The 26,142-nt window shown below is 34.7% G+C and overlaps 1 protein-coding gene across 1 annotated transcript in view; it reads left to right on the top strand.

Moving 5' to 3' along the window:
* TLN2 (talin 2) overlaps positions 1-26,142 on the top strand; it is a 528,019-nt gene that overhangs the window by 421,116 nt on the left and 80,761 nt on the right. Inside the window, 5 exon segments of the mRNA XM_074294922.1 lie at positions 1,601-1,741; positions 3,602-3,783; positions 5,159-5,291; positions 12,620-12,721; positions 16,609-16,779. Coding sequence (XP_074151023.1) covers positions 1,601-1,741; positions 3,602-3,783; positions 5,159-5,291; positions 12,620-12,721; positions 16,609-16,779 — 729 coding nt within the window.

Below are 26,142 nucleotides of genomic sequence, written 5' to 3'. Positions count from 1 at the left end.
TGGAATGGAATGTTATTTTAACTTGGGCAGTTTCACTGGTTGGATGCCAACTAAAAATTGTGCAAGAGTAGCTTTTGTTTTTCTAAGAAGCCAGAGCATGGCCTTGCCCTGTAAAGAAATACTTAGTTCATTCCCTTGGGATTAAACATCATCACTATACACTCAAAACAAAATGATTCTGTTCCTTCTTTGATAGTACTTGGCTTGGCTGTAAGTATCTCTCTTCTCACTCACTTTCCCTTTTTAAAGTAGATTTTGAAAAAAAAAAATTTGTTTGACTGTGGTCTTTTCTTACTTTGAACCTTGTTTCAGTTGTCTCTGAGTCAGTGTGACAGAGCAGAAAAGAGAATTCTACTGGTAGCCTAAAAAGAAAGGTTCCAGAATGTGCTCTGTTAGCAGGTATCTTTGTAACTTTGGACAAATGCTTTTGTTTTTCTGGGCCTCCATTTCTTCTCCACTAAAATGAAAAAGTTGAACTAGGTGATTTGTTTTCTAAGAATCTCTGAGTTCTGTCAAAAACTAAAATTGCTTGATCATATAATGTGTGTCATAAACCCCTCTGCAGTCTGATCAAGCCTATGGGAATCTTCTCAAGATACTGTTTTAATTTCCATGAAATAAAATGTATGGGATTTAAAAGAAATCTGCTATATTTAAAGAAATATGTCATTATTTTCCTGTCCAAGTTCATGGACTCCTTGAAATTTATTTACATTCTTTAGGTTAAAAACTCGGTTCTAAGAGATGAGAGGTGTTGTGGTAAAGATTGTACTGGAGGGGATAGAGGAATTCAGTTATCTATCCCTCAGTCACTACTTATGTGACCTTGGGAACAAGCCACTTAACCTTTCAGTGCTTTGGTCTCCTCTACTATAAAAAGAGTCTGGATTGAATGATCTTTAAAATCTCATCTAGCTCTAAGTATATCTATTTCCTTTTGACCTTTTAGAGGTTCCTAACCTATTAGAACAGATTAACAAACAGATTAGATTAAGGGAAGTCTTGAGTTTAAGATATAAAGGGAATACCATTCTGGTCAAAGTAGCTTATCTGGCCAATAGGAGACAAGAATGACTGAAATGACCTGGATATTTGATGCTCCTTATTAATATAATCTTTAGGCACTTTAATATAAAGCCAGTTGTGAAGATGCTTCCTTGGAATGGAAACCTTCTGCCTTTAAACTATAGGCATATTTACATTTGTACTTTCTTTGGATGGAAATTTAGTGTTGACTTGTGATGCTTGAGCCTCCAGAGGATTCCATTCAATTTTTAAGGTGTTTGGCTCTGCTTTTTGGAAATACTCCAAATATATGAAACCAGGAAAAGAACATTATTTCAAGAATGTATCATTTTATTCTTTATTGGAAGGATAGTCCATATGATTCAGGAGGTCAGCTGTTACACGAGATGCATGTTTTATTTTGTTTCTTAAAATTGTCTTGGATCCTGTATGTTTTGCTTTTATTTACCAATGTTTTAAGAATCCTGAACAAAATCAGACCACATTCTTTTGGAAGAGGATGGTTTTAGCCCCTAGGGGCAGACACTAGATATTATTATACAGAAAATACTTCTGTATTTTCTCTTCACACCAGGCTCTGGATGGAGATTTCTCTGAAGACAATCGCACTAAGTGTCGAATTGCAACTGTGCCCTTGATTGAAGCAGTTGAAAATCTGACAGCATTTGCTTCCAACCCTGAGTTCGTCAGCATTCCAGCCCAGATCAGCTCTGAGGTAGGATATGTGTACCTTTTTTCTTTTTGGGGGGTGTCCAGGAAACAAGAAAAAATGGATTTGGGGTTGTCTGTACTGTTGAATATATATGTGTGTGTGTGTGTGTGTGTGTGTGTGTGTGTGTGTGTGTGTGTGTGTGTATGTATGTGTGTGTATATATATATGTGTGTGTGTGTGTGTGTATATATATATATATATATACATATGAAATTAATAGCTAAAAATGCTTAAGTATGTTCAAAGTATCATTTTATTATTGTTATCAATGAAAGAAGTAGTATTCCAGTTTGACTGAATAATTAAGAAAAAAAAGCCTTAATATTAGCCTTAATATTGTCTGTTGGACTTTGAATTTTCAATCTCTAAATAGGGAAGGTAGAGATATTCAGATGTGGACTTGGTTTGTTCCTTTGTTTTAATATAGAGAAACAAGTTGTGGCTTTGGGGTGTTTACTTGCCTTTTTTTTTTTTTTAAAGACTCTGGATTCCCCAGAACATCTTAGAACTTTATTGAATAGATGCCCTTGCTCTATCATACTCTTATCTTCCATGTTGCTATCCTTATTTACTGCAAGAGTTTCCAAAAGAGAGAGAAGAGTACAATTTGTACAGAAGTATTTTTTTGTTGTTATCTACCAGCAAGGCTTTTTCCAAATCTTCTACCCTCTAGGGCTTTAATATTCATATACTTCTTCTGGAATGCCCATTAGCCTAAGTAGATAATAAAAAAAGAGTTCTTTCAAAAAAAAAAAAAAAAAAGCCCTTTCTAATAAATGTGTGTGTGCGTCATTGAGTACCTTATTTCCTGGTTTTCCTTTTTTGATTTTGTATCAGTTCATATAAGTCTTCTTACTGGAGATTTCTTAAAATAGGTGATAAGAACTACAAAAAATTAGGGGTAAAACAACACAAACATATGATAATTCTGTTCAGAATACCCTTTGTAAAGCCAGTAGTTTTCTTTCCTTCCTTAGGAAAGCCAGAGCTATATAATTTAATTTCCTCATGAACCCAGTTATCAGACTGCAGTAAAGACTCATTTTTCATACTCGAGATGAATTTGCATATCAGTAGTCAAGAAAGTGATATTCTGGAGGTCAGTATTTTAACTTAGATGAGGAAAACTGAAGAACATCACTTAGAATATGAAGAAAAGTGTCAAGAATATTAAAAAAACAAAAAACAAAAAAAAAACACCACAGTGGAATCTGAATGACTAGTGAAATTCCAAAGACTTTCACTATAGAATAGAATTCTCATGAAATTTTTGCCTGTAAACATGATTGTAGATTATTTTCTGTTCCTCTTTCTTTTTTTCATGACTCTTTCTTTTCCATGACTAAAGTCCTGGACTGTATAATCCTGTTCTTCCTGTCTCTTGGTTCTCTGGACTTCAGGCAACTTTTTCTCAGTATCCCAACTTGAAGGAATACAAACTTTCTGATGTTACTCTCCAAAGATAAGAAGGAAGGTTAGGACAATGGGAAATAAAAGAAAAATAGAATAATCATGTTGCAAATTTGCAATCTCCAAGTAGATTGCTATTCAAGTGACCATACTCATATCTCAATTTCTTATACTTTTGGGAAAGTACAAACCATTGAAATCCAAAGGTAATCCAAACCCCTCCTTTTCATATAGGAGTTTTGAGGTTTCTCACCTCTACAACTGCTACTAACAAATAGTAAAACTATTACATTTGTTTTAAACCTCAAAAACTGTTTTCTCCAAATTCTGAAAGACGATGTAGATACATACCTCTATTTAATAAATATCACCTTCAAGGAATACTTTTCTGCCCCCATCTTAGACTTTGTTATTTCCAAACTAGCAACAACTCCCCTACTTTATTTTTCCTAGGGATCTCGAGCACAGGAACCCATCCTAGTCTCAGCTAAGACCATGTTGGAGAGCTCATCGTTCCTAATCAGGACTGCTCGCTCTTTGGCCATCAACCCTAAAGATCCACCCACCTGGTCTGTCCTTGCTGGACATTCTCATACTGTATCAGATTCAATCAAGAGTCTCATCACTTCCATTAGGTAAGTATCTTTCGAATGGTTTACATTCACCTTCAGCTACCCTTCATTTTCCAACAGTATAACAATCATTTCTTATATTTATATAGTGATTTACAGTTTCAGATTACTTTATTTCCGTCACCTGATTTGATCTTTGAAACAATCCTGCTGGCATTATGAATTCTGTTTTGCAGGTTAGGGAGATTGAGGTCAACTGATTTGCTCAAGGTCATACAGCTGATTAGTGATTGAGCTAAAACTGGAATCTCAGACTTCCAGCTCCAAATCTCCTGCCCTTCCCATTACACCAAATGCATAAGGTCTATTATTTTAACTGTGATGTAGTTTTATCTCAGTACCAATGCTGTCTATCACCTGTGTCACCTAGATATCCAGACAAAGATAACCAGTATTTGCTATTCTGCCCTAAAACAAGATTTAGGGTATAATCTAATTCGGTGGTAAAATCATATGAATATTTTGAATCCTGCTAAAGCTGGTTTGTCTCTGCCATCTACAGTGTCATTAGGATTCTTTAAGAACATTCCTTGAAATGTTCTTATCCACAATTACCTACAGAATTAGATAAAATTCTGTACAGAAGGACTCACACAGTTATACTTTGTTTCTCATTTATTTGGGAAGGTCATAGAATTAACTAGCACTTTCCTGCTTAATGTTCTTAATCATCATTGTGAAATTTAGAAGCCCATGCAAAGAAAAACCCATTAGGGATTATTCTTATCCTTAATACAAGTGGGGGCTCTTTCAGTAGTGCATAATGTCGCTCATTTGTGCAGGAAATAGAACTCATCTTTTATAATAATAATAATAATAGTTAACATTTAGTACTTAAAGATTTACTAATTGCTTTCCATATATTATGTCGATTCTCAGAACATTCCTATAAGAAAAGTCCTATTATTATCCCCATTTTACAGATGAGTTTATATCTAAGGCTCAAAGATTAAGGGATTTGCCCAGAGCTTTATATCCAGTAAGTCTCTGAAGTAGAATTTGAACCAGCTTTTTGATGGTATTATACTTAAAGCAGTGGGAAGCCTTAACCCAGGTCCCCAGTTTTTGGCAATTCATGGAATATTTGGGCAATTAAGGTTAAAGGGTTTTTTATTACTTCCTGAAATAGTATATTCTTCAGGTATTGATCTCCTCTCAAGTTGAGGATCTACAATTTCCTTTACTTTGATGAGACAGGATGTCCCAAGAGCCTTACTCCAGGGATAATATGTAACTCAGATTTAAAAGTAGGATTTAGAGAATCTGTAGCTTCTTAAACAGCATAATGACAGGGGACACCTGGTCAGAGCCTCCCAATGCATGTCATTGATGCAAATTGGACTCTCCTTTTCTCCTAATAAAATTCTCTTTGTTTCAGGGATAAGGCTCCAGGCCAGAGAGAGTGTGACTATTCCATTGATGGCATCAATAGGTGCATCCGAGATATTGAACAAGCCTCTCTAGCTGCAGTCAGCCAGAACTTGGCCACAAGGGATGACATCTCAGTGGAGGTAACAATTGCTGTTCAAATGTAAATTGTTCCATCTATCTCCTGCAAGCTAAAGAATGCTGCAGAGATCTAGCATTAAGAACCTAAATCCTCTTCAGATGGTTCATGATGTGGACTGTGCTGTTGGCCCTCAGAACTGTACCAGCTCAGTGCAGTCTCTGAAAAAGTTTATAGCAGTTCTAGTAGCGGTAGTATCACTACTAGTAGTAGCAGCAGCTAACATGCATGTATAGTGCTTTAAGGTCTACAAAGTGCTTTTCACATGCTTTAAATAATCTCATTGTCCTTATCTATGTGTCTTCCACCCTGTGAGATAGATATGGTTATTATTCCTGGATCACACAGCTAGCTAGCTGTGGAAAGTGTCTGAGGTAGGATTGGAACTCAGTGTAATGCTTTATCCATTGTGCCCTCTCATAGCAGATTGCATGTTTGTTTCCTTAAAAAGTCTTGCTAAGTATAGAGACTAGTCTCCAGAAGTCTAGCCAGTAAATGACAATATTTTCCATCCACGATTCATCAAAATTGTCTGCTGAGGTAAAGAAGGTTTATACTTAAATAATTGAAGGCAATATATATGAAATCATACGTATATGATTGGTGTATGTATAATATAGAGCCTCCTCGAGTAGCAATTATGTTCAAGGCTCATATATTGACTTTTAAAAGAATTAGGAAATGTGAGTTTCTGGGAACAGTCATAATAATACTATTGATAGTGTAGTAGCTAGCATTTATATAGCAACTAGAGGTTTCCAAAATGCTTAACAAATATTCCCTCTTTTTATTTTTTTAATAATGAAAAAGCGATAGGATATGTAATGGTAGAGCTGCTATATGATTTGTTCTTTTGTGGCCCCAGAGAGATTTTGAAGCAGTGGGCAAAAGCTGTCAATGTCAGATATCAGCTCCATATATGGAAAAAATTCAAAAAAATTCAAAATATGAAAAAAATAATTAGTGCAATCTAAAAGTTCAATAGGCAGTGGGTTCCCTATTGTTGGAGTTCTACAGTTAGCATTCTACATTCACTTCTTGGAGATGTTGGAGAATATTCATGGAGAACAGCAAGCTGGATTCCTATTCAGAGACATATTAGACTAGATGACCCTTTAAGTCACTTTTCACTTTGAAAAATTGTATTGTTCTGTGAAGAGCAAAAATATTTTTTGTTTTGAGTCTCAATCTTTCCTCTGTGAATTTAAGACGCTTAATCCTGGAGTGGAGAGGATAGAGTAGATATTGATGAGTAATGATAGTGGCTCATGAATGGAAGGAGAGTAGGTGTGCTGATTGTAAAAAATTGAAATTAACATGTGAGCAGGATTTCCCTTTGAGTAGTTGAGAAGATGGCGCCTACCAGTGGTAGGCAAAATTGTAAAAATGGAAAACAGTAAATACATTAAAAACTGAAGAAAAGATGGAGTATGTTATCAACCTGGGTTTCTAAATTCAATTTAGAAGCTCATCAGAGCAGACCTTAGAATATAAATTTTGAATGTATCTGAGTGCATTAACTGGGGAAAACTGCATTGATCAAATTATCTGATTTTGCATTAAACTCAAATACAGGCAGACCTCACTTAGTAAACATTTTTACTCTAAGATTATTAGCTATTAGCTATACAGCCTTTCATCTATTACTATTACCAGGAAGCCCTTATCCACTTATACTATCAGTCTTGAAAATTATTGAGCTCTTTTTTCCTAAATCTAGGAGGTAGAAATTTTTTTTTCCTCTTCTTTGGAGACAGCCAGTTCCCTTTCTTTTCATTGTTGTTTTTTCCATCTTCCTTCTAAGTGCTCTTAATGTCTAACTTTGTTTCCTTTGATTCATCTCTACCTGCTACTTAATTTGCTCAGATGAGGCAGTAGCACTTGGACTTTGTCTATAAGTGGCAGTGCATTAGCTGAACTATGTCTACTTTCCATGGCATAAGCCTATTGCATTATCACTGACTGTACAGAAAACAGCAGCCTATAATGATGCTGGTTCATTAAGGCCAGTCGGGGCAAGGATGCAACGAACAGACTTGGCTCTGGCCACCAAAGGCAACTCTTATTTTTAATTTTTTTACAAAAGTGCAAATTCCATTTTCTTTTGTTGTAAACATTTCCAAATAAAACCTTTTGTAAACTACATTCCTAGAACTCATAATGAATTCAACCAATTGACTATCCATTAAGCATTCAGTCAGCAAGTATTCTGAAGATGAAGTAGTCAAGACTCTGATCCTCACTGTCTTTTGGCTTTCTGATCTACTGAATCCATGGCCTTGAATCCCTACTTTGACTAACCATCTTCCTTTTCTTCTCAGTTCTTTGGATATCACTACTACTTTACAAATACTTTGCTAATAAGTTAATGGGGAATGACATGCTTTTTTTCTAAATTTGATTCTGCCCCATCTGTCCTAAACAAAGATTGTCCATTCTCCTGCTCCAGGAATTTGCCTAAGGAAAAGCATGTTTTAAAGAATCTGGATTAGGAAGTACTTAGAGTCAGTGGAACTGCTCAGATTTTTTTGCTAAGTGGATAAGGGACCTTCAGTAGAATGTAAGCTCTTTGAGGAGACAGGTTCTATCTCATTTTTGTTGTATCCCCAATATAGAACATAATGCCTGGTAGGCATTTGGCACCTAACCAATATTTTTTAATTAATATTTTTTCCTGCTTCCTTTTTATTGTTTGTGGGCCTTGACCCTCAATAATTCTCTGTGAACCAGGACAAGTTGATTTTCATGTTTTCAGTCTGTCTACTGAACTGTGTACACTCTTATTATTTCACTGATAATTGCCCACTGTTGGATAATGTGGAAGGTTTTCTAGCAACGCAGGGACTGAAAGTGTAGCTTATAAAGGGTTTTATTTGGAAATTTTTATATGAAAACAAAATAGAATTTGTACTTCGGGAAGAAAATTAAAAATAAGAGAATTGAACTTAGTAGTCAGAGCTAAGTCTGAGCAATGAAGCAGACTTCTAGAATTAAAAGGGACCTCAGTGGTCATCCATTTCCCATTCCTGTCTGAGAAGGAATCATCACTTAATATTCCCAACAAATGGTCATCTGGTCTGTATTCAAAGATACAAAGTGAGAAGGAATCTATTCCTTCAAATGACTTAAGGCCTTCAATTTGTGATTGTCATCTTCTAGAAACTCGTGATTATCCATATCTTTCCATCTTATTCTTGAAAAGGTGATTTTAAGCACCCAAGTATAAGATATCCTACATTTATAACTATTCAGTTTCATCTTATTAAATTCATTTCAATCCATTGGTCTTTCTAGAAGGTTATTTTTGCAACCTGACTGTCTTATCCAATGTTAGCTGTCCCTACCAGGTTTCTGTCATTTGCAAAGGGTCTTTGAGCATAGAGAACTCTCCTTCTACAACTTGTATATTCCAAGACCTTCCCAGAAATTAGGGGAAAGAGTAAGGGGAAAGAAGTAGTTTCTTCTCCATCAGTCAGGTAGTCTGATAACCTAAACCTAGTGTCATCTACTTTGTTTCCATCCTGTGGAATAAGAGCCAAACTTGACCCCCTAACTCTACTCTCTGTTACTGCTATTTGTGGAAGAACAGAATGAATCAAAAAATATGTTATTCAGTATATTAAAGTTGCTAGTGAGTTGGCAAGATAATGAACTTAAGGAAAAGACATGGGAATCAATATAAATCAGTCAGTAAGCATTTAATAAGTACTAAGTAACAACATATAATAAATACTTAGTAAATGCTTGTTGATTGATTTAATAAGTAAATATTTACCACTTAATTACTATTAATTACTATATTTACTATATAATTAATGACTATTTAATACTTTTATTTTTTTAAGTTTTATTTATAATTTTTTGGCAGTATATATGCATGAGTAATTTTTTTTATAACATTATCCCTTATATTCATTTTTCCAAATTATCCCCTCCCTCCCTCTACTTCCTCTCCTTGATGACAGGGAATCCCATACATTTTACATGTGTTACAATATAACCTAGATACAACATATGTGTGTAAATACCATTTTCTTGTTGCACATTAAGTATTAGATTCCGAAGGTACATGTAACCTGGGTAGATAGACAATAGTGCTAACAATTTACATTCACTTCCAGTGTTTCTTCTCTGGGTGTAGTTGTTTCTGTCCATCATTGATCAACTGGAAGTGAATTGGATCTTCTTTAAGTTGAAGATATCCACTTCCATCAGAATACATCTTCATACAACATTGAAGTGTACCGCGATCTATTTAATACTTTTAAGTAGATGCTTATTAAATTCTTATTCATTGAGTACTTACTATAGGAATGTAAAGAAAAAGCAAAACTAAACCCTGTCTGCAAGGAACTTAAATTCTAATAGGAAAGCTAACATATAAAGCTTTTTAACACAAAGAGATGAAGGAATGTAGTATGAGAAAATGTCATTAGCAATTAGAGGGACCAGGAAAAAAGGCCTGCTGTGGAAGATAGTGCTTGAACTGATAAAGATAAGAGAAGTGTTGTAGTGTTCTTAAGGCCTTGGAATCAGGAAGCCATGAGTTCAGATGTTGCTTCAGACACCATTAATAAGCTATATGACCCTAAGCAATTTATTTAATCTTTGTATAATTTCTGCAATTTCTCTGAATTTCTTCATCTTTAAGATGGGGATAATAATATTACCCACATCATGAAGGTGATATAAGTATCAAATTAGTTAATCTATGTAAAGTTCTTAGGGAATTATAAAAATGCTAGCTATTAAAAGAAGCCAAGCATTCCAAAATTTTTAAAGGTTGGGAAAGAGCCGTCCAAGGATAGAAGCCAGTGCAATGCATAGAGACAGCAGATGGAATATCATATACAAAAACGGCAGGCAGGCAGGCTAGTATAACTAGATCAGAGAGTATATGGAGAGGAGTAGAATGTAAAAAGATTGGAGAGGTGGGAAGGGGCCTACTTATGAAGATCTTTAAAAATCAAAAGATTTTCTGTTTTGTGCTAGAGAGGTCATTGGGATGTGGATAAGGTGCTACTGAAGTTTATTGAGCAGGAAGGTGGTGTGGCTAGAGCTATATAGTAGGAAAATTACTTTGAGAGTAGAGTGGATTAGTGAGAGAGTGTGGATTAGAAAGGAAAGTGTAATCACTTCAAACATATCTTTTAAAATCAAGTATATAATAAGGTATTCTTCCGAGAGGATCTAGGGAAAAGGTGGAGAAGTTAAATATAGTATGATTAGCTTAAAAGAAGAAAAGTTTGTAATAGCTGCTGTGATCAGAGTGACAGAAAATCAAATACAGAAAAACTGAAGTATTGTCTTGAGGCATTTGCTAGCATAACTTTGTTGTGGACCTAGTCACTTAAAGTTTATGCTTACGAAGCATTTTTGGAGGAGGCATTTTGAGAGGAGGAAATAGTATATGAGCCTATAGTACAATAGGGGAAGTTGAATAAGGTACAGACTTAGTACAGAGTCTGTCAAATTAGTATGCTGTCACTGGAGGTGAGGATCAGGAAATTAAGAAGTTGTCATTAAATAGATGGAAACTTTGGAGAATCTTAGCTGAGCAAACAAATGATTACTGCCTGCATTTTGGCTTCCTAATATAACATGGACTTCCTAGTATTGGATCCTTGTCCTGGCAATTAGTTTTCCTATTTATCTCAAGCCTTCATTTTGTGTCAGTAGATCAATCAACCAAATATTTAGTGCCTTTTATATGCCAGACCCTGTGTTAGGCACAAGTACCAGAAATGAAACAAAGTTTGCTCTCAAAAAGTCTGCTTTCTAATGGGGAAAACAAGTCCACATAAAAATAGAGAAGATAAATTTAAAGTTTGATATGTATTTGAGAGTAATTTGAGGGTAAGGGTACCATTAGCTGTAGGGATCAGGAAAGTCCTCCATAAGAAGATACCAACCAGATCCTGGATTTTGAGCTTACATTTGTTCTCATTTCAACCTAAATCAATCAGTCATTCAACAAGTTTGTGCCAGGCACTGTTAGGTGCTTGGGATACCAAAATTAGAGAGAAAGTGCCTGATCCTCAATTCCCAGGTGAGGATTGGCAGCCCTCACAAGGTTTTTTTATGATATTTGAAAGGCCTTAATTGGCTATCTACATCAGGGCCATGAAAGGTTTTTAAAAGTTGGGAATTGGAGTTTTTTTGGGCGAAGAAAAAAATCTCTCAAATGTATATTCTCCACTGTTATGTCCCAGTCCATTTCATAACCCATCTGTAGCAACTCAATGTATCTGGAATGTTTTGCTGTCTTGGCTAGAGTCATATTGTGGATATACTTGTCATTGTGGTGACAAGCAATTAGCAGAAACCTCCTGGAAGACATTTTTTTTCTTTCCCAGTTGTTCCATAGGCTGTTTTTCTCATTACTTCCAATGAGAGCAAATCTCTTAAGCATAAGGCTCGTATACAACAACCACAAAGGCCAGTCTCATTTCTGATGAGCAGCTCATTGTCACCATGCATTTTTGCCTTGAATCATCTGGCAATGTGCACATGTGTGCAGGAAAGCAAGCAGTGAATGTACAGTGTTTTAGATCTAAGACAGGCATTTTTTAAGTGAAAGTTTTTGCTTAGTAATCTAATATTTCTAAGATAATCATCAACAACTGAGTCTTTGCTTTATGGGTTCTCTGGGGTTACCAAAAAGGACACCAAAATCTTGTTCTAAATTTGGAATTTTTCCAGAATCCAGTCCAAATCTTTGAAATTGAGGTTTAAAAAAAATTAGGAATAATTACATTAGGATGTTTTTAGTGATTACAACTTCTTCATGTAAGAATTTATTGTGCTTCCCCCAACAATTCATGATTGACATATTACTGGGTACAGTTTCTAGCATAGTATTTTGGAAATGAATCCCAGCTCTTTTCTCTCTTTTTAATATCACCTTTGATATTTTGCAGAGATAGCTAACTTCTGTGCCCAGAATAAATTCTCTATTTTTGTTTTGTTTTTACATCTTTTGGTTATTTTTACTGGGTTCCTTTGTGTTTAATTCGGTAGTTTCAGTGATTTTCCCGAATAATCTAATGATATTAAATGAATATGAAGACATGAACTGGGGCTGGAAACAAGTAGGAGACAATTTGAAGCTATCAAATAGAAATGGAGACCCACCTCTGATCTTGTACAGAGAGATGCTTAAAGAGACTGCTAGCCACAGGATGTGTGAACCCTTGCTACAAAGATAAATTAAAGAGCCGGCACTCTTGTGATCATCCACTTGATCCTGTACCCATCTTCATGTGCCCCTGGTCTTCTAGGAACAGTGAGTAAGTTGTAGCAAGAGAACTTGAGAATGTCTTTTCTCATTAGGCTTTGCAGGAGCAGTTGACATCCGTGGTCCAGGAGATCGGGCACCTTATCGATCCCATTGCTACAGCAGCGAGGGGAGAAGCAGCCCAGTTGGGACACAAGGTACTCTGGCCTAATTTGATTCTTCTGAGTGTGGATGTGTATCAGTGTGTCCATGGATGCGTGAGCACATTGCCCATTTGTATCTGCTTAGGGAAGAAGTATTTGAAGTGGTTATGCTCTCAAAAATCTCTCCCATCATGCTGTCAGCCATGTCGGATGGCTGCTTCCAATACTGCATGAAGCTACAGAAAAGCTCATCCTAGCATGCACTCAAGAAATTAAATCATTTCAGTTCTACCATTCCCCTTGAGGTCTGGCAGAATCATTTGTGCCCTGTGCTTCTTAATCTTAGGCATTGCAACTAGGACCCTTCCCTGCTGGGGACCCTTCTTTGATAGTGTTGCTTAGAATTAGCAGCCATTAGTAAAGTTGAAGCCGGAACTGTACAGTCCAGTTCTGACTTGGGGAGGGGAGATGTTTGTTTATTTGTTTTTCCATCTTTCAAGTTTACCTCATTTCAATTTATTTTGATGGGGAAGTTCTATTCTTATTCTGAAACTGGGGGGGGGGGGTGTAGCCTTTCTTACTTGCCTAAGAGTCATTCCCCAAGTATTAATATTCCTTTTAGTTTAAATGCTTACTAAAGTATAAACTGTATTGAATTAATTATGCAAATTCTTCACTGGTATTGAATTTATTTTGGAAATATTCATAGTAGATACTATAAAATCAATTTTAATTCCCTTGTGATTTTGTTTATAGATCATATTCTTCAAATAAAGGAATCTAGTACCCAAAATCTCTGCAGGTGAAAAACACTAATACTTTTGATGATTTTTTTTTAAAATTCAAAATCACCTAAAGGTGTATGTATATTGATGAATGATAAAGTTTTCCACTGGAGTGCTTCTTTATCCTCCTTATGAACTCAGGAATAGAAGAAAAAACATTAGATTTAGAATAAGAAGATATTGATTCAAATCCTGGCTTTCATGTCAGTGGTGCTTTGAATGTACCAAATTCCATAAAAATTGCCATTTGCATTTATTTACACATTTGCCCAATTGCCTCCTTCCCAATTGTTTTTTTTGTCCTATTTTCATATATCTTGAGGACTTATTTCAGTTGTTTTTTAGCAACAATAAGAATTAAAAACAGCATTCATTATTCCATATGATCAGTCTGTGAGTCAACTAGCACATCATTAAATGGCAGGCATTGTACTAATCCGTAGGGATACAAAGAAAGCAAAAAGCCAGTCCTGTTCTCAGAGTGCTCATAGTCTACTGAGAGATATAGTAGACCAAAAAGCTTAACAGGAGAAGCAAAGCCTCCCACAGGGCTTTGAAATTCTAAAGTCTGGTAATTTAAAATCAACCCTAGTGGTACACCACCTAGGACCCAAAAAATTCCTTTCATTTAGGACACAAAGACATCTATTATTTCTCTAAGATGCTGAATTTAACTCTTACGAATCAATATTCTCTTAAATCTGGAGAGTTTATACAGTTCTCAAACTTGCTGTTTAAAAATATTTTTATAACTGTATTTCAATATATTTGATTTCTGGAAATTTTTACATTTTATTTTATGCATTTAAAAACATTCTGAGAAAGACCTATGGGCTTCAACAGACTGCCAAAAAAAAAAAAAAAAAAAAAAAAAGATTAAGAATTCCTGTCTTAATCCATCAATTAAATTAATGAAATAAGCTTTTAGAATGACATTTTATATAGAGTGCTTGCAATTTTCAAATTCCTCAGAGATTTTATGCATCTCTCTCTGGTAAATATAGGAAATGCCTCATGGTTTCAGCACCCAATATGCAAACAAAATTGTGTCACCCTTGAGAGAGCAACAATCTTTTGCCTTGGGAACAGACTGGAAATTGACACTAGTCTTTCTGAAGCTATGTGTAAGATAATCTTTTCCTAATGTGATAATCATTATCTTAAATCAAAATTATTATTTCTAGGTCATTGCTAGCTAATAGAAACACCATTCTGACTTCTAAATTTTGAGAAGTATCCATGTATCCATCCACTCCTTATGGTTCTCTCTTCTCTCCATAGATACACCAGATCTGTTCCCTACTTTTTCTGGTAAAAATGTCTTTCCTTCCACATTACATCACAGTGCCCAGGAACTACTGGTTTCTTTAGCCTAATACAGAACCTTGTGGCATTCCAAAAAGTCTGTGATTTTTCTGATGACATTTCACAATCATGTCTGGCAATAGATTCATATAGTATATTGAAAATGCAAAATTAATATCAACGTGTACTGTTAAGTCTAAGAAGCAAGAATATATTTAACTTTTATCAGATTGTTTGCTGTCTTGAGGAGTGGGGAGATGAGAGAGGGAGGTAGAGAAAAATTTGGAACACAAGATTTATAAAAAGGGACTGTTAAAAAGTAGCTTTATGTGTTTTTGGAAAAATAAAATACTATTGAGAAAATAAATAATAATTTTTAAAAGACTAAGAAGCAAGAGCATCCAAGATCTGAATGTTTAAAGACACAGTAGTTTTCACCTTGACCTTGAGCTCCTTGAGAGCAAAAATTGGTATCCCCTTTACTTAACACAGTAGGAGTTTAAATATTACATTGACTAACTTTACAGAGTTGCAAAGTTAATTCATATTTGTTATAGAACAGATTTAACTATAAATATAAGAAAAGGATATAAAATTATTTCATGAATAATGGAATCTTATGTAAATTATTTTAGCAGCATTTTCCTGAAGCTCAGTTCCATCTTTATGGCTAGAATACCAGTTCTGGAGTCAGGAAATTCTAAATTCAAATCTAGCTTCAGAAACTTAGTGGCTATGTGACTCTGAGCAGTCACCTGTTTGTTTCATTCCTTTTTTGTAAAATGGAAACACACTGGAGAAGGAAATATCAAACGGCTCCATTAGCTTTGCCCAGTACTCATAGAGAATCAAATACAACTGAACATCGTTGAATAATAATACACTTCTTAAAGAAAAGATTATAAAACAGTGCCTTTATTTTGAAAATTCAGTTTTTGAACATCTGAGCATCAAGAAAATGAAACATTCATTATGCTCTCCCATCTTTGTGTAACCCGAATGGTCAGACCAAGATTCCTCTTATTTATCTCACACACACACAAACCCCAACAACAACACATAGTGTTCATTGTCATGACAACACATAGATTAGACAAAGAGGGTTCATCTCTATGGAATCTTATGAAGCGTCCTTCCTTTCCTCTTTCCAGTCTCCAGGTTACAGACCTGGACCTGATAACAATTTGCTTCCCTTATTAAAGCATTAAGTGAAGCCTTAGAATAGACCCAATCAATCACTGTCCCCTTGCCAGTTCAGTAAATAGCTTTTCATCAGCTGGAGCTAAATCCAAAGCTAAATGTCTGAAGATAATGATAAAGGATTTTTTTGCTTTTTTTTTTTTCTTTTTCTTTCAATTAAGCTTCACAGAGGTACCTGGACTCTGCTAGAAAACAGATGACATTTGAAATGGGTACCAGGGATATAAGTCTTTTGGTTCTAAAACAAAATTAAGTAATCTTATCTACTAATAATTAAACTTTCTTTACATAGTAGAAGATACAATTGTCCTTTTTTTTTTTTTTTTTTTTTTTTAAGCCCTCATAAAAGTTTCTTGTTTTTAAAATAACTGACTCTAAGGTTAGATACATCTAAACTCCATACTTCTGAACAAGTTTCTGTACACTCCTGTAAAAATTACAAAAAGAAGGTAGAATTCTTCAAGAAAGTTAAGAACCACCTTTCAAGATGGATTTTCAAAAGCTAAGTTGCATATCTTCCTAGAGTCATCTGATCTTTTTTTTTAACTTCTGCCTTTCTCTGCAAACTATGGCTTGAGACATGTTAAATTGAATGACTTTTTTTTTTTTTTTTTTTTTTTTTTTTTTTTTTGTGAATATTTTCATTGCAAGGTCACACAGCTGGCAAGTTACTTCGAACCCTTGATCTTAGCTGCAGTTGGTGTTGCATCTAAAATTCTAGATCATCAACAGCAGATGACGGTGTTGGACCAGACCAAAACACTGGCGGAATCTGCTCTACAGATGTTGTATGCTGCCAAAGAAGGTGGAGGCAACCCCAAGGTATATTCCGAGGGACCCTTCCCCCTTTACACTTCACAGTGGGGTCATTTTGAAGTCCTCACACATTCCTGCTGTGTAGAGCATTGCTTGGAAATTTTTGGTTTTCCAAATCACTAAATCTTTCCTTTCTTCTTTATATTTGGATGCTGAACTGTGTGAGACAAGAAAATCTGAGGTATTGGCATTCTTAATATTCACCAGGGAAAGAATAAGAAAACTACATGATGGAAACCTTTTTTTGTTGGCTTCTTTTTTCATGTTCTAGCTGCATATCAGCAGACAAGTCTCTTTTGGGATGTGGGTGATTATTACAGGAACAAAAATACTATCTCTGGGCATCTGCACAGAGTACAGGGGACCTTTTTCCATTTTTTTCTAGCAAGTGACATATCTGTAGATACATCTCTGTATTTAGACATTCATTGCAGTACAAAGCAAAATGTGGTGTAAGGTCACAGATGGTATTGACTTTTGTTATCTTAGGGACAACAGCTTTTGTTATCTTAAGGACAAGGTGTGTGAAATGCTCTGGCTCATTTGCAAATGGTATATATGTTTAGCTTTTAGTATTTTGTTGTTACCTTCAGTGGTCAAGGACAGCGATGCGTTATTTTCTTTAAGAGGTAATGTTTATGTTAAAATATTTCACTAAAGAAACAGAAAGTGCCTTCAGTTCACCAGGACTCAAATCCTAGAAATGAAATTTTAAATGAGGTTACCAGTTATGAAGTGGCTGGTGACAACATATTACATTGGATCTCAGTGCATCTTTCTATAGGCAATTTCTTTTGACAGAAAATAAGATGTCATGATTTGGTTTTGATACTTAATATCCTAATTCCACTGAATTGCTAACATATCTGTTTTCTTTATATTAATATAGTTTATATCAATTTATATATGCAGGGTGTCTCAAAAGTCTTAGTGCAACTTAACTTATTAATAGCTTTAAATTAGTAATTATAATTTATTAATAAACATTAAATATATTGCTAAATATGAATTCAAGTCTTTCTGGCTCTAGGCCAGGTGAATTGCCTCCCACAGACAGATCAACCGTGTATGCAAATTTATTCATCCACTAGGCATATATTATGGAGGGTACATTACACAGTGGGTAGAGCACTGGTTTTGGAATCAAAAAGACTCGTCTTCATGAATTCAAAAACAGCCTCAGACATTTAGTATCTTTGTGACTCAGTTCCTCATATACAAAATGAACTGGAGAGGGAAATGGTGAGCCACTTCAGTATCTTTGTCAAGAAAACCCCAAAGTGGAGTCCCAGAGAGCTCGATTACATGACTCGCCAAAAAGGCATGTGTTCAACACCTACTATGTGCAGAGTACCAGGCTAGGTCCCAAGAAAGCTGACAAAATAAATTAGCATGTACAATAAAATGAGAGTGTAAGACAGATCAATCTCTGTATAGAAAGAGTAATAATACTTGATATCAGCGTGAATCAGAGGGATTAAAATGGGGGCAGCAAAAACAGTCTCAAACTTGAGCTGGAGCAGTGGGAGGAGAAGCGAGGAGATGGATTTGATAGGCATTCTTAGAGCTGGAGCTTAAAGTAACTTCAGAGACCTTCTAAGTGGTCCAGCTCTAATAGTCTATTCTACTCTCTATGAATATTCTGCTTAGCTTATGTGAGTTGGTTGCCTTCAGTCTGTTTTATTGCAATGATTTGCAGAAAATGCAAAATCAGAGCCGGAGGGAAAACAGAGGTTCTGTCAGAGAGAGGAAAGTACCATAGATAAGCTGCTTGGACAAAATATTGTCATATGAAGAAACATACTCAAGAATGGGTTGTGCTTACCATGTCAGTTTGACAGTTTGTATGAGATTTAATGTGATTTTTGTCTTGCTTCCTTCATCTGAGCAGTGATAAGCTACTTTGTTTATAGCCATGAAAGAAATATTCCAGGTCTTGAAGAGAAGCTAATTATCACAGCCTTTTCTTCTATAATCAACAGTACATGCCTTTTGCTTATGCCTTGTTTATAGTATTCTTGCATCACCTAAATATTACAAATGCCTTTTGAAGGGGGTGACTATGGGGTTTGGCAAGGGTATGGCTGTACTGGGGGCATGTCAGAGCCACCCCCAGAAGAATCACTCTTTGGAATTGTTGTGTGTGTGAAAGTGTACACAACAGTCCTGCGAAGTAGTTGTTTTTATTCTCATTTTAACAGATAGGGAAACTGAGGCTTAGAAAAGCTAAGTAACTTGCTTAGTCATTCACAGAATCTGAAGCTAGATTTGAATCCAGGTCTATCCTGACTCCAACTCCCATTTTCTTTGTTGAGTAGACCAGCTACCACACTGAGGTGAGGTCTTTTTTTTTTTTTTTAAATAGGTTTAATAGGTTTTTTTTTTTTTTTAATAGTTTTTAATAGGTTGGGGTTTAATAGGTTTTTTTCAATAGGTTTTTTTTTTGTGATCTCCCTGGGACAACTGGAGAAGACCTGAGCAAAGACCATAGGGACTCTGGTTCAGCCTAAGTGAAGTACAAGCACTTCCAATCTATATCTGCGGAAACAACAAACTACAAGCCCTGGGGGCCAGTGGGTTAGGAAGAAGCCTCAGCCTCAGCCACAGGAATTCTCACCTTACAGTCTGTAGGGGAGTCCGACATCTGAGCAGAGAAAGATTGAAGGACCCTGTATTGTTGCAGCTGAAGGTGCCGTCTGCTGCTGGTTGTGGGCACTTATAGGAAAACTAAATTCCTGGTTTGGGTTCCAGGCCAGAGGGGAGAACTGAAGATTACAGCAACTAGATAGATAATCTTCAAGGAACAAGAACATCCCCACATATTGTACTTGGTGACCCTAGCTGGGGCTTGGAAAGGAAAATGAGTGCTATAGTTGGGCCTTGGCCAGTGTTTAGAAAATAACAGTAAGCCAGAGGCACCATCTTCCATGCCTCAGGACTAGAGGTGATTATAATAACAAGCTGCTAAAAATAAATAAATGAAAAAGAGTAAGGAAAGGACAAAGAACCCATCCATAAACAAGGTGATAGAGAAGGCCTTGGTTCATTTTCAAAGAATGATATTGAAGTTTAAAAAAAAACAAACAAAAAAAAAACACCAAAGAGTAGCCTTAAATGTCACATGCCTGAAAAGAGATCTTGGAAGGGCTTAAAAAGGGCTTAAAAATTAAATAAAAGAGATTGAGGGAAAAGTAGGTGGGGCGGGGAATAATTAAAGAAAACCAAGGAAACCATGAAAAGAAAGTTTACCAACTGGGTAAAGAACTTCTGAATATTAAGGATGAAAACAACTCTTTGAAAATTAGGATTGGATAAAGGGAAGTAAATGACATAATAAGATATTAAGAAATAATAAAACAAATTTTAAAAATTAAAAAATTGAGAATATGAAACATCTCATGAGAAAAACAACTGATCTAGAGAACAGATCAAGAAAAGAAAACATAAAAATTATTGGACTATCTGAAAGAATCTTGATATAGCACTAAATATTATAATTATTGTAATTATATTATTACAATGAATATGACAAATAATGATATTTTATTAAAATAAGTCTTGATACAATAAACCTGATTCAGAGAAATCAATTGGGGGATACTGGAACCCTACTCTCATCAGATCTGGTTTAAAGAGGGAACAACATAGATATCTAGAAGGATAGGAGTCTACTAAATTCATAAAGAAATAAGAGGTGAGGTAATAGGATAACAGAAGGAGTGTTTAGAAGGGTATGTACATTAAGATTTGAGGAGGGGGGAGAGAGAGATCCTTAGATTTGTTATTTAAACTTTGAGTATACAACTTTATATGGGATTTTATAACTGAATGCGGGGGGAGTCACAAAATTATTACTTATTAGTAAATGTTTGATTTGTATTTTCTATACCTATATCCCCGGAGTCATGTAAAATTTATTGGTGAAAAAAGTTGGAGAATCCCTTTCTTAGAGGAATGAGCAGAGTAAAGAAAAGAAGGATTAAGAGAAAGGATAAGAGAAATTCTTTAATGGGGTACATAATATGTAGGGAATGGTCAGAAGTAAACTAGAAGAAAGAGAGGCTGGAAAGGACAATAGTGTGGGAAAATAGGTTGAAGGGAAATATCCAAATAGTAATTATGCCTTTGAATATGAATGGGATGAATTCACTCATAAAACAGGAAGATAGCATAATGGATTAAAAATCAAAACCCAACAATATACTGCTTACAAGAAACATTCTAAAAATGAGTGATATACAAAAATTAAAAGAAATGGCTGTAGTAGAATGTCTTACATCTCAGCTGATACAAAAATAGTGGGGGTAACAAGCATGATATCAAAGTCAAAGCTAAAATAGATTTAATTAAAAGAAATAAACAAGGAAACTACATTATAATAAAACGATATCAATACTAAACTTATATGTATCAAATGCCATAGCATCTAAATCTTTAAAAGAAAAAAATAAATTAAGTGCAGGTGGAAAAAAATAATAACAGAGGACTTGTTTCAGAACTAGATAAATCTAATTCGAAAAACTGTTAAAGAAGTTTAGGAACCGAATAGAATTTTAGATGAGCTAGATATGTTAGATATCTGGAGAGAATTGAATGGAAATGCTTAAGTTTTCTGCTTAAGTATTTTCTTTACAGACCATAATGCAATAAAAATTATATTTAATAAGAGACCATGAAAATCTAGGAAAAAAATAAATTGGAGACTAAAAGGCCTTATCTTAAAGAATGTATTCTTATAAATGTTCTCCCATTTCACTTAAGTTCACTAAATTTATTGGCAAATAATTGGACAAAATAACTCCTTATAATTGCTTTCATTTCATCTTTAGTGGCTTAGTCACCATTTTCATTTATGATACTACCTTTGTAATAATTTTCACCTATTGTTTTAAAAAATCATGTTAACCAACGTTTTGTTTATTTTATTGAATTTTTCAAAATATCAACTCTTAGTTTTATTTATCAATTCAATAGTTTTCTTATGTTCAATTTTATTTTATTCCTAATAAATTTAATTTTATTTAATGTTTTATTAAAGCTTTTTATTCTCAAAACATATGCAGAGATAATTTTCAACATTCACCCTTGTAAAATCTTGTGTTCCATTTTTTCCCCTCCTTTTCCCCAGCCCCCACCCCAGAGGGAGCAAAGTAATCCAATATATGTTAAACATATGCAGTTCTTCTATATATATTTCCACAATTATCATGCTGCCTAAGAAAAATCAAATCAAAAAAGAAAAATGAAAAAGAAAACAAAATGCAGGCAAACAAGAAAGAGATACATTCAATTTAATTAATCTCACCTTTAATTTTTAGAATTTCCAATTTAATGTTTAATTGGATATTTTAACTTGTTCTTTTTCTGAAATGAAAGCAATTATAAAGAGTTATTTTGTTCAGTTGTTTGCCAATAAATCTAGTGAACTTAAGTGAAATGGAAGAACACTTATAAGAATCCTAATTGTTCAGATTAGCAGAAGAGGAAATAGAATATCTAAATAGACCTATTTTAGGAGTTGGAGACAGGGGATTGAACAGGCCATAAATAAGCTTCTTAAGAAAAAAGTACCAGGACCTGACATATTTCCAAGTGAGTTCTATTGAACACTTAAAGACCAAGTAGTTACAATAGTAAATAAATTATTTGGTATTATAGGCAAAAGAAGTTCTCTCAAACTCCTTTTATGAAATATGATATTAATACCTAAGCCAGAAAAGTAAAAACAGTAAAAAAAAAAAAAAAAAAAAAAAATGGATCGATTTCATTAATGAACTTGGATGTAAAAATTCTTAATAAAATACCAACTAAAAGATTGCAACAATGTATTACAAAGATTATACTTTATGACCAAGTAGGATTCATTTTAGAAATTCAGGGATGATTTAACAGAAGAAAAACTATTAACATAAAAGATAACCTGAGAAAAGATACCTACCAAAACAAACCTAGGATCTATATGAACAAAATCATAAAAATATTTGTAAGTAAATAAAATCAGATTTAAATAAAGAAATTTTCATTGTTCATGAGTAGGTAGGGCCAATGTAATAAAAATGGCAATTTTACCAAAATTCATCTATATATTCAATGCCATTCCAATTAAATTATCTCTCTCTTCTCCCCCTCCCCCAGATAATTGGGGTTAAGTGACTTGCCCAGTGTCACACAGCAAGGAAGTGTTAAGTGTCTGAGGCCGGATTTGAACTCAGGTTCTCCTGCTTCAGCACTGGTGCTCTATCCACTGCACCATTAGATGCTCTTGCCCAACTAAATTATCAAAAAAAGTTTTTTACAGAGCTAGAAAAAAGAACAACAAAATTCATTTGAAAGAATAAAAGTCAAGACTATCAAAGGAATTCATGAAAAAAATGTGGAGGAATAAAGTTTAATAGTACTAGATTTTAAACTATATTATAAGGCAGTGATTATCAAAACTATTTGGTACAGTCTAAGAAATAAAAATGTTTTAGATACATGGATCAGAGTAAACATACAATCTATACCAGCAAATAAATACAGTAAACAAGTGTTTGACATTATTTGGTTTAAAAAAGCAAAAAACAAACAAACAAAAAAAACCTTACGGGGAAAGCTGGAAAGTATTCTGGCAGAAATTGCACATAAACCAATATCTTATACCATTTACTAAGATTATTCTTCATCCTTTTTTTCTCAAAGAGGACCACAACATCAGGGAGGTGATACTGTGATGTGGAAGTGAATCAGATTTCAGTAAGGGGAGATTGTCATAAGCTCTGCTTTTTTCTTCTGGAGTCTTTTGGGTCCAGTGGCAAGATATAGATCACAGTGACTAGAGATGACCCTGGATGCAATGGGAGACTTTGGCCTTTTTAAACTTGATCTTGAACAGTTTGACTGAGGCAAGATTCAATTAATAATTAAGGTTAAGTCAAAATGGATACATGACTTAGAAGTAAAGGGAGATATTACAAGAAAATTTGAAGAAAATGGAATATATTACTTATCAGACTTACGGATAGATGAACAATTTTTGAAAGCAAGAGAGTGTTGTGAGATGTAAAAAGGTTCTGTACAAATAAAACTAATGTAACTAGAATCAGAAGGAAAGTAGAAAGCTGGGGAGGGGGGATTTTATAGACAATTTCTCAGATAAAGTTCTCATATTTTAAATATTTAAAGAACTTTGTCAAATCTATAAAGATGCAAATCATGGGGACAGCTAATTGGTGTAGTAGATAGAGTACCAGACCTGGAGGCTGGTATTCTAGCTCAGGAGGACCTAAATTCAAATGTGACTTCCAACACTTAACACTTCCTGATTGTGTGACCTTGGGCAAGTTACTTAACCCTAATTACCTCAGAAAAACAATGGGGAAAAAATGCAAGTCATTCCCCAAATGATATATGGGCAAAGTATATTAGCAGACAGTTTTTCCAATGAAGAAATCAAAACAATTTGTAATCATATGAAAACATGCTCTAAATCAATATTGATTAGAGAAATGCAAATTAAAAAAAACAACTTTGAGATATTTTAAACCCATCTTATTGGCTAAAATGATAGAAGGAAAGTGACAAATGTTGGAGAGGATGTGGAAAAATTGGGACTTTAATTCGTTTTTAGTGGGTCTGAGCTGATTCAACCATTTTGGAAAGAGATATGGTATCTCTTAAGAGTTATTAAACTGCTTATATCTTTGACTTAGCAGTACCACCATTAAGCCTGTTTTCAAAGGTGATTAGGAAAAATGGAAAAGAACTTACATGTTCTAAAATATTTGTGGCGACTATCTCTTTGTGGTGGCGAGAACTGGAAATTATGAGAATGTCAATTGGAGAATGGATAAACAACTTGTATTTATTCATGATAGAATATTATCTCTATAAGAAATGGTAGCGCAATGATTTTAGAAAATCATGGAGAGATCTCTATGAAATAATGAAGAACAAAATGAATGGAATCAAGAAAACACTGTATGCAGTATCAGAAGTATTTTTTTAAGAATGACTTTGAGCAACCAGGTCATTCTATTATAAATACCACTAAGTTGCTATTTGAATCCAGAAAAAGAACTGACATATATGTGTATGTGTACAAATACATATGTTTATGTATATGTGTATACCTATATATATACACACATGCAGATTTGTGTCTGATAGTAGCCATCTTAGTATTTGGAAAAGAGGAAGGGTATAAAGGAAGAATAATAATAAAAAAAAAGTTCCATGATAGCTTAGTTGTGTATTTGAAAGGAATATCAAGTTGTACATAATGGATCTGCAAGGTGTTGAGCATGACTTCTTTTATTAGTCTAGAGATTAGCAGCAGAATGGGGTCTTGTTCCTAGTGATGGCTTAAAGTTTTGCAAGAAAACTCAATATTCTCGCCCTTTCAGGTAGCCTGTGTCTCCTCTTCATGTGTTCTAGTAGATGTATCAAAGACACAACAAATGTTAGACTTGCAGAGCTGGGGAAAACACCTGCAAAAGTGAGTCCAGGCCACCCATCAGGCACAGAGTCAGGGGGGAGACTGACAGAAAACAGAGTTTCCATTATGGGAACACAGATACTAAGTTTAGGACGATCACGTGTGCCTCTTGCTGTTGAGGTTCTCTTGGCCTTAAAATGGTAGATATTTAGTATTTCTCATGTTTCATGTCTTAAAACAGCGTGTTCTTTAAAAGTCTCTTGGCAATAGCAAGAATGACTTGCCACATGTGGCAAGTGGAGTTGAAAAAACACATGAGGTGTGAGATAAATTATGATGCTGGCAGAATCATGTCCCAGAATACCATATATAGGAGTTATTCTATAACAGGCACACCATCTTTTATTAGGGATCTTTTTTATTTATTATTATATTTATTTTTAATTATGGACTTCACAAAGTTACCTCAGTATCCTCACTGGGGAGAGAATGACAAGGGCAGGACAGTAATTAATTGACATCCCCCTGGTTAAGGTTAATGCGGACAAACTTGCTAGGTTTTTTTTTTGTTGTTGTTGTTTGGTTTTTTTTTGCAAGGTTTAGCATTGGATTTTATTTCTCAGCTTCTGTGGGAAAGTGGAGACAGTGTGTGATGGAGGGGATTTAAAAAGGATAGTTATGATTACAATACATTGTAGCGGTGTTCCTGTCCTTCAGAAAGCAATTCAGACCCAGGTAACCTCTGGGATTTGAAAAGGATGTGGATACACAGTTAGCATCCCTTGGAGACTTCTCTGATACAAATGTGTCATTATATGCTTCACTCAAGACATTGACCCTTGGGAAGGTAGTCAAGGAAACTATGTGTGTCTGTTTCCTTTCTTTCTGAGCATCCAACAAACTGTAGACGTGCTTAGTGTCTTCTTATTGGTGGGGAGACGAGAAGGGGGAAA

The sequence above is a fragment of the Sminthopsis crassicaudata genome, chromosome 2 (genome assembly GCF_048593235.1).
Source record: "Sminthopsis crassicaudata isolate SCR6 chromosome 2, ASM4859323v1, whole genome shotgun sequence".
Lineage (NCBI taxonomy): Eukaryota > Metazoa > Chordata > Mammalia > Dasyuromorphia > Dasyuridae > Sminthopsis > Sminthopsis crassicaudata.
This window is presented reverse-complemented; position numbering and strand designations above follow the sequence as displayed.